We start from the raw sequence: 11,696 nt of genomic DNA, 5'->3' as shown, positions 1-11,696 counted from the left end.
CTTTACCGATTCTACAATGACCTTGGCTATTATGATCTTACGATGGACTCCCTATCGTAGCATCTCATCTTCATAATTTCGACTCCCCAATCTTATGAACCTCTTCACTTTGTAGCATCGTAGGCCCATTGACTTCTAGCTTCTGACCATATGATATTATATTCCATGGATTTCTTTTTAATATTAAAGCACAAGAAGTGACCGTTTATCTTTTGAATTCAAATGTAGTGATTTTGGCGAGAGGGCAAATTGACCAATAGTTTCCACATTAAATCATTGTGTCAAATGTGTTATTAAATCTATTATGTTTCATGTTTACATTTTTGAAAATTGATTTGACAGTAACCTACAAGTTTAAGTGATTGCATAATCTAATGGATGCATGCACGATGAAAATATTTTATGGATATGACAAGGCTCACTCCTAATAGGGTGATTGAAATCCTTTAATCAGGTCACATTTAACAGTGTACATTGTAACTTTTAATAGGGTTGGCCTTTCATAGGGCATCACTTTGGAAGAGTGAGAATGAGTAGCATGTCACTACTAGGTTTTTCCAAATTGGGTTTCCAAATTAAATCATTGTGTCAAATGTGTTATTGAATATGTTATGTTTCATGTTTACATTTCTACAAATTGATTTGACAGTAAACTACAAGTTCAAGTGATTGCATAATCTAAAGAATTCCAACAAAAGGTACATTTCTCTTCATTTCTTCACCATTCAATGCAGCTAGAAAGGCCTATTTCAAGGTTGGATGAGTATGGTTTGTTTCCATAAATGGAAGACACAAAATGATGCAGGAGCATCTTAGGCTTGCTTGCAATCTTGCATGTTTGGAGGGATTTTGGTTAAGTATTGAGAAGCATCGAGCTTGGATTCTAATGAAGATATACTTTCATGGTTTGGGATGTGTTGGAGACACATTGGAGAACCTTTCCTCATGATTTCATAGAGATTGGATGTATTGAGTTGAAGTTTGAATTGTTTTTACCTTGTTGCTGGAACTATTTTTTTCTGGTTTCTAGGTGCCTATTGCAGGCCATATAACTAATTATCCTTAATGAATGAGAGGATACACACTTCAAGGATTGAAGAGGACATAGATTAGTATCTATGATCCAAGGCACAAGTTCTAGTTCATTATAAGTTGGGAGATATGGAAATTCTCCTAAAGTATCAATTTCTGACAGACTGTGTGACGGGTTTTTGTGCATGACTTTCAAGATGGATACACACTTTTCCTTTGGGTATCCACCTTTATGAATTTAAGGATTTTTAGAGGACCTAAAGTACTACCGATGATTCAAAGCATGAGTTCTAATTCAATAGGAGCTAGGAGATATCACAATTTTTCTTGGATATCAATTTTTGGACATTTAATTGTTGTTGCAAGCAAACTTGTGGCGATTTGTATTTAATTTGTGTTCTAGGCTGACTTGTAGCTTAGATTGGTATAAGCAGGGGTCTTGTGGAGTCTTTCAGTCACTCAGTGGGGATGGAATGAAGGATAGATGAGAATTTGAAGAGCTAGAGCTATGACTTAGGAACTAGAGGATCTCTTGGTGGACCTGCGGGTACAAGTGTGGATTCTTCTTGGTGTTCTTATCTAGTTGTGTATCAGGACTAGCTGAGATTAGTTTGTAAGTTAGATCTTGTTGGATCTTGTATAACTAATTTTGTAATTGTTATTTTTATTTGGCCCTAACTCGAAAGGCCTTACAGGCGGGCATATTGCATGTAATCAGTTATATTTTATGAACAAATTATTGTAATTTGGTATCAAATCTTGCATTGTTGCTTCTTGTTGTTGTGTTTCCATTGTGTGGTTGTATTGATGGGGGATATGACATCTCTTTGGGGATTCTCCTACCTTGCACTGCATTAGGTGGTATCAAAGCGAAGGTTGTTCTTGAGTGTGTTGACAGATTGCCAAGGCTGAGGTAGTTTACACAAGGATCTACAAAGAAGGTTGATCTTGTGGCTAATTAATCTTTTAGATTAATGGATTTTTTGCTTAGGGTTTGCTAAAATTTTGGAAGATGCCTCCAATAAGATTGGACCCTAGGGAAATTAATGATCTTAGTGATGCTATAGAAGGACAAATCTCAGAGAAGGTTAAAGCAGATTTTGTATCTAAGATGGAGGAGGTTAAAGCCAGTTTCAGATCTTAGATAACATTGATGAAGAGTGACATGATTGCTAAAATTGTAAGTGCTTTAGGTGGTGTACCTAGGCATGTGGGTATTGAAGGTAGTTATGAAGAAGTTGTCGAAGACTTTGAAGTTGCTGGATCGAGTAGTGAGGGCAGAAATGATCATGTGGAGAGACTTATTGGAATTAGGGCTGGTCAGTTTGCTCGACCTGGATCTCAATTGAAGTTGAAGCATAAGATGGAGGTTTCTAATTTCTTAGGTACTTTGAATCTTGAAGACCTGATTGATTAGATTGGTGAATTGGAAGACTACTTTGAGCTTTAGGATATTGAGGATCCACTCAGAGTAAAGTTAGCACAGACTAAGATGAAGGGACATGTTGCTCTTTGGTGGAAAGAACTACAAAGAGATAGAGCAGAGAAAGGTGAAATGAAGATCACTAGATGGAGGTTGATGGTGACTAAGTTGAAGGCTAAGTCCATTCCTGCTAATTATGAACTTGAGTTGTTTAAGAAGTTGTTTAATTTGAAGCAGAAAGATATGACTGTGAAAGATTATACCGAGGAGTTCTACAAGTTGACTATTCGGTCTAGGCATAAAGAATTGTCAAAAGAGAAGGTAGCTCGGTATATTGATGGTTTGAGATTCAATATTTAGGATGAGGTTGGTATGCTGAATATTTCTTCAGTTGAGGATGCTTATTAGTATGCTTTGAGAGCAGAGGAGAAGCTAAAGAGGAAGAATCAAGGTAGTTCCCGAGGGAAGGAGAAGCAGGACAACTCAGCACAAGCTAAATTGAAAGCAAAAGATGAATCAGAACCTATTGAACAGAAAAGGAGGATAGGTGGAGGTGGGTTCAGAGGTAATTGTTTCAAGTGTGGTCAAGAAGGGCATAGATCTTTTGAATGTCCGATTGGAAGGACAATTGTTGTTGTGAATGAGGTTGCAGTCCAAGATAGTCAACCTGAAAAAGGAGAGAGTTTGCGAGCTCGACAAGTATTGGTTGGTGAGAGGACATTGGATTCTTGTTAGAGGACTAGTTTGTTTAGGACTTGTTGTAGTCTAGTGGCAAAATTTGCAAGGTGATTATGGATGGTGGTAGTATTGATAACCTTGTTGCTAAAGAGATGGTTCAGAAACTTGGTTTGAAGAGAATAAGACATCCTTATCCTTATAGGATTGGCTAGTTACAAGGTGAGCATGCTTTGGAAGTGAGGGAGCAATGCCTTGTTGATTTATAGATTGGGCAGTATAAGGATCAAGTGTTGTGTGATATTGTAGATATGAACAGTTACATGGTAGACCTTGGCAGTATGATTGCAGGGTTGTGCATGATTGTGTTAGGAATGTGTTTACTATTGAGAAAGGTGGTAGGAAGTTTTCCCTGATTCCTTTGCAAAATGAAGAGCTCGATAGGAGGAAACTGAGCATTGAAAGCCGAGTTGAGTTGGCAAATTTCGAGAAGGTTGGAAGTAGACCTATGGAACACATGTGGTGGATGTGAAGAAGAAAAAGAAAAATAAGGGAAAGAATGTGCAAGTTGAAGACTTGGAGGACATGTATGTGAAGAACCAGTTTGGGATTTATTTGTTGAATCTCAAAAGATGTTCTTCCAGTTACTAGAACATATTTTTGAACTTGGGGTGTCTGATGCAGGAGCATCCTAGGCTTGCTTGCAATCTTGCATGTTTGGAGGGATTTTGGTTAAGTATTGAGGAGTATCGATCTTGGATTTTGGTGGAGCTATGCTTTCATGATTTGGGATGTGTTGGAGACACATTGGGGAACCTTTCCTCATGATTGCATATAGATTGGATGGATTGAGTTGAAGTTTGAACTATTTTTACCTTGCTGTTGGAACTGTGTTTTTCTAGTTTGTGGGTGCATGTTGTAGGCCCTATAACTAATTATCCTTAATGAATAAGAGGTTGCACACTTCAAGGATTGAAAAGGGCATAGAGTACTCTCTATGGTCCAAGGTGCAAGTTCTAATTCATTATAAGTTGAGAGATATGGCAATTCTCCTAGAGTATCAATTTTTGACAAACTACGCGACGAGTTTCTATGCATGACTTTCAGGATGGATGTACACTTTTCCTTGGGGAATCAACCCTTGCACATTTAAGGGGTTGTAGAGGACCTAAAGTACTACCTACGGTTCAAAGCATGCATTCTAATTCAATCAAAGCTAGAAGATATCACAATTTTGTTCGAATATCAAATTTTGGACATTTAATTGTTGTTGCAGGCCGACTTGTGGCATTTAATTTATGTATATATATTTAATTTGTGTTTTGGGCTGACTTGTGGCTTAGATTGGTATAAGTAGGGGTCTTGTGGAGTCTTTTAGTCATTCAGTGGGGATGGAATGAAGGATAGATGTGAATTTGAAGAGCTAGAGCTGCAGCTTAGGAACTAGAGGATCTCTTGGTGGACCTGCGAGTACAAGTCTAGATTCTTCTTGGTGTTCTTATCCACTTGTGTATCTGGACTGGCTGAGATTGTTTTGTAAGTTGGATCTTGTCAGATCTTGCAGAACTAATTTAGTAATTGTTGTTTGTATTTGGCCCTAACCCGGAAGGCCTTACAACCGAGCATATTGCATGTAGTCAGTTATATTTTATGAACAAATTATTGTAAATTGGTATAAGATCTTACATTGTTGCTTCTTACTATTGTGTTTCCACTGTGTGGTTATATTGCTGGGGGCTAGGACATCTCCTTTGGGGATTCTCCTGCCTTGTGCTATGTCACAAAAGAAAGAGGTCATTAGCAGATGAAAATTTGTATGACATGGAGGAATGCTATTCAACTAGTGCATCATGGTTGTATCGATATCAAGAAATCTTACTATCAATTATTTCCAATGTATACAACATTAATAATGAGATGATGTCTCATAAAGTTTTAAAGGATTTAATTATCGACCACCTCATTGCCTTGAACGATGTGGGATGGGACATTTAGAGGGAGGACACAACTAGTAAGGAATCACAATGAAATTACTTATGAATCTGCACAATGTAAAAATTAATGAACCAACTCTGCAAAGTCAAATCTGCACACCACTTGTTTGGGCAACGATAATTTGATAACTATTCAACATTTGCATTTTGTTCTATAATACATGATAGATGGCTAATAATGTCCCAATGTCAATCTTTAGCTTTCCAACTCTTGGAACCATTGATCACAATAAACATATGGAAGTATTTTAGATTAGAAATGCCTACATCATAATTATACACTATCATATTTTAATATTTCTTAATTCTTAATAATTTATAATATTAAATGCTACATCATAATTATACACTATCATATTTTAATATTATTTTTTAATTCTTAATAATTTATAATATTAAGTTTTTAAACAATATAATATATAATAATAATAATAATTAATAATTCTTAATTCTTAATAATTTTAATAACCCAATGCAATATTGTAAACCCCAAAGTCTCTTAAGAAAATATCCGTTCTTCAAGGTGATGTAACGTCGTTATCGGAGGCATTCACGAACTTCATATTTGAATTTGAAAAACGTTTTTTCAAATTGTTTCTCCAGTTTTGGAACTGTTCATAGGAGAGTGGAGAAAGGATGACCAATTGTCTGAATTGGGGTTTCTGATGGGTTTTCCAATTCACATTTTCTCCTTTTCTTGAAACCATTTGGTCCCCAATTCAAGTCGGTCTGATTTGATCTCCTTCTTCCCCTTTATAGTTGGCGTTTTGCGATGATTTAATTCAGTACTGTCTATATTATTTCTTTTGATTTTTTTTCGGAAAGTTTCTGTCTCTTCAACGTCTTTCTTGGTGGGTAATTGAAATTTTAGATTTTGTAGGCGAAAAATTTGGATGTCGATTTTGTTGCTGTCTTGGGCCTTTTAGTACCATGACAAGTCGAGTAATTTAGCCATATTAGGCAATGTGTGATTCTGGCTGAGAGGGTCTGCTAATCACGCAACGATGGAAGATGCTACATTGTCTCGGCAATACAATTCGCAGCAGCAACCACAGATGTACAATAATGGAAGGGGAAATGTTGATCAATGTGACAGGAATTATTCTCAGCGACAACAAGAACAAGAGGATTTGGCCAAAGACATTAATGATATCGAATTAGAACGTGCCTTTGATCTAAATGCTCTTGTAATTTTCTTATAGTTAATTCCGTGTTAAAGTTTCAGCATTTTTTATTGACATGTTCTGATTTAGCGTAATTATTTTCCTATTAAATTAGCCCTGTCAACAGAAATACTTGATAACCACAGTTGGGCATATCAATGTGATGTGCGATCGATTTATGAAGTTTGAAAAAGAGCATTTTTTTTACCCTCCTTGGTGATGCATCACTTGTTTTCGAGGCTTTTACCTGTAACTTTTGCAACTAGTCACTTCCAGACTATCATATTAGAGTCTTTTTTTAAAAGCTGATAACTAGTGATATTTTGTTATTTTGGATGATGCCGTAGTTACTTATATAGTGTAACAATGAATTTCTTTTTGCCAGTATCCGCTAGCTTGTCCAGGTATAGTTTTCGAGGCTATATGGGTTGGTGCATGCGTTCACTATTAGGCCTCTTGTATTAGATTATGTTTTCAAACAGTCAGGCATATGGTTATGATGAACAATCTCTTGGTTTTTATTCAATATAAGAACTAGTATTCTTGATTTTTCTCTGGAGGTGATTGAAGGGCGTTGGTTGACATTGCATGTACCCAGTTTTAAGGCCACCAGTATTGGGGTCTGAATTCATACAAATTAAAAAATCATTTTCGTTGGATGATGGTCTGTTGTAGGCTAGATTGATCTGATCTCAAATTATGAAGCTTTTATTGTACTCATGTGCATACAATCTACATTGTAAGCAATCATTGATCATGGACTTTTTAAGTTCTTACAGCCATTACAAACGAACAATTTGAATTTGCACCATACTGCAATTCGAAATATATTATAAGGATTTTTTCTGTATATATCCATATGCCTTTAGCATTGGGGTATGTGTTTATAGACGTACCCAGGTAAATGCCATCAGGAAGAGTGTCAATATTTAGACGTATACCCTGTTCAAGAACATTAGAATTAGAGTTATTGTTTTCTGAGTTGTGGTTTTATTCTCTTGGGCCTATTTTTCCAGTTGGATTGAAACTAATTTTGTGCATACCTTTGATACTGGTAACACATATTAAGAACACACGAAGTAATTGTAAATGGAGATTATTATTTGCCTTATTCAAGGCATATTATGTAAACTTGGACTCAACTTGTGCTCCAGGCCAAAATTTATTAACTTGGAAAAATCTGGCCAACTTAAATGTGATTTAGTTTTTCATTTTTTATTGTGGAATTTTTTTAGGCAAAATACAGCTACAAAATATATCAACCGAGTTTAGTGGGGAGTCCGGGGACAGCACCCCTTTTGGTGTTAAGGGGCAGCACTTCTAGTCGGGTATTTGAGGGAAATACTCTTAATGGGCGTATGAGCAGCTCTAGTGGGCTTTGGGGGTTTCACACCTAGCTAGTTGCCTGTTGTGATATATAGCAGGATCAAGGGGTGATGCCTCTGCCACCAAGCCCAAATGAAGACCTTCAAAACCACACAGAGCTTTATGGTGCACACCATTTACATAAATATTTAAATGGCAAAAAAAATGTCTGTCAAGCCAAAAGAAAACATTTTTGATTTGTAGCACGAGTTGCAGTGACAGGCTTTAGTACCTTGCAAGTATTTTCCACAAATTTTGGGCACACTCACCAGAAACTTGCTGACAGAAAGTCATGAGTTTACTCAGCAAAAACTTAGGGCACAAAACTAATGATGTGATCAAGTTTGCACACAATGTTTCAAGTCTGTGCACATAGAATCCAAATTTAGATTAGGGAGGATCGTGTGTCCAATTGGACTACCTACTAGAAGTACATGTAAAGTATTTGACAATTGCCAAAAAAAACACAGTTGTTGATAACCAGTAACAACTAATTTCTGACAACCATGCACAAGCTCAGAAGTGATTAATACATAGTTGGACACAAAAAGACTAAAACATAGTTGGACACAAAAAGACTAATAGACAGTTGGACACAAAAAGACTAACATGACATCAAATCAAGCTAGAGCGACATCATTCCCTTGAAAAAGAAAAGGCGGAATCTAAGTTGATAAAGAGAGAGTAATATTATTCAGATTATGTATATTAGGGAAGCTATCAATATTTTTCGGTGGCATTAACAACATAATCAAAGCCTAACTTTTTCTCAACAAAATACTAATGCAGATTCTTGGAATGCTAAACTTCTAATGTGTTACTTTGTTGGAAGTAGAAGGGAGAGCTTACTAATTACACATTGATGATCATCACATTGAGAATGTTGGTTAGGGTAGAGGGAAAATATTTGCCAGTGGCTATGCAACTTAATGAATTCCTGTGGATTGTAGATGGGGGTGAAACTATAGTATTCCATGGCATGACTTCCAAAACAATTGATTGAAGTGCCTCTTCTTGCATGATTCTGAAGTTGATTGTGCTGTTGCAGCAATCTTTGTTCAATGCACAACCAGTTGTACACCAGAACTTTGTCTTTATACAAAAATAATTGCAACAGTGCAATGGTACCATAAATGTCATTCGTGGCTTGTGTGTTCCTAGGACTAAAGGAGTGCAGAGTGGTAACAAGTGACTCAAACAATCCAAGAAAGTGAAATTTGAACAGGAGCATAGCAGTATATTGAATTCTAGTTGGAGGACTAGACCATACAATGTAAGAAGTGAGCTTCGGTTGAGTGTGGCATAGATATCCGTTAAAGAGCAAAACAATTTCCACCATATGAAGGGTGTATTCATAGTGGATTGCTTGGCTAAATGCTGAGGATCAGTTGGCTATCCACCAAAGCAACTATTAGATCTGATGATAGTGCTTTTCTTTTTGTGGTATACAATTGAGACTTTTTCAACAATTTTTAATACAAGAGCGGTGTAGGACATAAACTATAGTTCCTTCATATTCTATTGAATACAATATTCTAGACCTAGGGCCGGAAAATCACTTTCATACCTTTCAATGGGAGAACCTTTATTTATTTTCTTTTCAACCCATTGTAAAATCACATGTCCTCTACGTTTAAATTTTTCTTCACATGTGACTTGTGTTACACCATTGTACCATTGCAAATTGGGACCACCACTTTTCACTGTTAGTTATAGGGTTTTGGCAGTAGAGTGTCAGTACTGAGCTTCAAAGAATGTTTTGAGTTTGATGAAGGATCTTTAAGTAGATATGTTTACACTATATCATCAATGACAGGTTACAATCAGGTTTTAAAGATTAAGACCTTTCACATACATTCGAAATCATCAATAACTGGTTACAGTATAGGAAATGGGAGTAGATAAATGGTGGTTGTTTTCATTCATTTTTGCAAACCAAGGATAAAATTTAAGTAAAATAAAATGTTACATAAACATGTTTTGTGAACCGTTTCAACATCTTCACATTTTGCCAATGCCTATGAAATTATAACTGCAACTCAAGAAATTGTAACACTGCCATTTTCTATTAGATGCATGTGCAAATTATTAAGTAGCCATCAAGATGTTTTTTGCGGCTAGTTAATCTTAACCTACTGGCAGTTATGGCATTAACTTTACATTTGTGTATAGCTGCTATGAGTTATATTGGATTTTCATTGTATTTTATTTGAATGTTTATTAATGCATAGCTCTAGGAACACCCTCTCAAGTTTGAGTTGAGCTCAAAGAGTAGGAGAGATCCCTCACTCTCATAGTTAGCCTTTAACCACCCTAAGTGTAATATCCCTTGCCCAAATTGACTGATTTTAGCTCAAGGACTATTGTCAAACACTTGTATGCTGCCTTTCTCTTTTCTGATTTTTCGTGTTTTAGATTGTTTGATATAGTTTGAATGATGCTAAAAAATTTAGAATGCTCGCAAATGATATTACAATGCCTCTTACAATGAACTAATATGCAAGTGCAGTTCTTTTTGGTATTTTTTAAATGCATATACATGGAAACTAGATATGGAATGCATACCTACAGCCAACTGACATTTTGATAGACAATTGGCATACAACTATTATGCTGATCATATATACTATTAGATGGACATTTCATCAAACAAATGGTATGCAACATATATCTCCTTTATTGAATTCATTCCCATGTAAAATGTTGCTATGAGTTTGCCAAGACAAATGGGCTTACAATAATGACTACCATAATGCCAAATCTGATTCTGAATTATCACTTACAACAACAAAATTATATGCCTAAAATTACAATGCTAACTACTAATAGCTGCAAGAGGAACCTAATAATAGTGATGCCCAAGGATGGAGATGAAAGTTGCAACCGGAATCAAGCATAAATATTGTAGCGCAACACTGCTCACGTGTACTGTAGCAGCCAACAATAAATGTATTCTCCAATTTAAGCACAAATAGAACTCTAGAATGAATCTCTCTTGAATGCCAAATTCAGTGGATATTTCACCACCTCAAAAGGTTGCAACACTGAAGAATTGATGCTCTCCAATAGCTAACTGAAATTAGAAACCCTTAGTTTTTTCTCCCAAGTTTATATCAAATGCAATTGACAATAATCAGATGCCTAGCACTGAAGCTTTCGCCTCTATTTATTCTTTTCCCTCACCCTTCTAGAAGGAAATAAAATATTATTGAATTGCACTCTCTAGAAGCTTCCCCCTTTCCAAGGCAATAATTAGTTGTACTTTTAGAAAATGCACTCTCCAGAAGCTTCCCGCTTTCCAACACAGTAATTAGTCGTGCTTCTAGAAAATTAAATTAATTAAATATAAAGTCACCTTTTAATTTTTATTTATTTAATGACTTTATAAGAAATTAATTTAATCAATTTCTCTTTATTTCTCCACTTAACCTTCAGAGAATATAAAGGCTAAGAACTCCACTGAGATGCTAAAAAGATGGGGACATTATAGTCCGCCCTTCTTGAAATTGCTTGTCCCTAAGCAATCTCAACTCTAGATGTTGCAAAATTTCTTCACTCTCCCAAGTGGCATCCTCGACTAGCAAGTCCTTCCACTTCACCAAGTACTCCCTGATAGTACATCTCCTCAAATTCCTCTTCTTAAACTCAATGATAGCCTTTGGTACTAAAACGAATTTCCCCTCATCGTCCAAGGGTGGAAACACTGTAGAAGGAACAATCTGACGTCCTAATGCCTTTTTGAGACGTGACACATGAAACATATTATGGACTGTGCTCTTTGCCAGCAAATCCAACTCGTAAGCCACCTCTCCCAACTCTCCTGATCACCCTAAAAGGCCTATAATAACATGACTTAATTTTTTCAGCACCACTCTTCTTGAGGGTGGACTGGCGGTAAGGTTATAGCATCAAATACACCATATCACCTACCTCAAAAGTCCACTTAGTCCGCTTCTGATCAACATATTGCTTTTGTTGATTCTATGTTTTAGTGATATTATCCTTAAGAGCCTTCACAATGTCCTAGCTTTCCTTTAATAAGTC

General features: G+C 36.1%; 1 protein-coding gene across 1 annotated transcript in view; it reads left to right on the top strand.

The window, feature by feature from the left end:
- Positions 1-6,016: 6,016 nt before the first annotated feature.
- Positions 6,017-11,696, top strand: part of LOC149559351 (cysteine-tryptophan domain-containing zinc finger protein 7-like) — a 48,256-nt gene continuing 42,576 nt past the window's right edge. The window contains exon 1 of the mRNA XM_089828399.1: positions 6,017-6,311. Within this exon, the coding sequence (XP_089684525.1) occupies positions 6,129-6,311 (183 nt within the window). The 5' untranslated portion in view covers positions 6,017-6,128. The remainder of the gene's footprint in view (positions 6,312-11,696) is intronic.

Source organism: Cupressus sempervirens, chromosome 5 (assembly GCF_028749045.1).
Source record: "Cupressus sempervirens isolate cs-2001-9-10 chromosome 5, ASM2874904v1, whole genome shotgun sequence".
NCBI lineage: Eukaryota > Viridiplantae > Streptophyta > Pinopsida > Cupressales > Cupressaceae > Cupressus > Cupressus sempervirens.
This window is presented reverse-complemented; position numbering and strand designations above follow the sequence as displayed.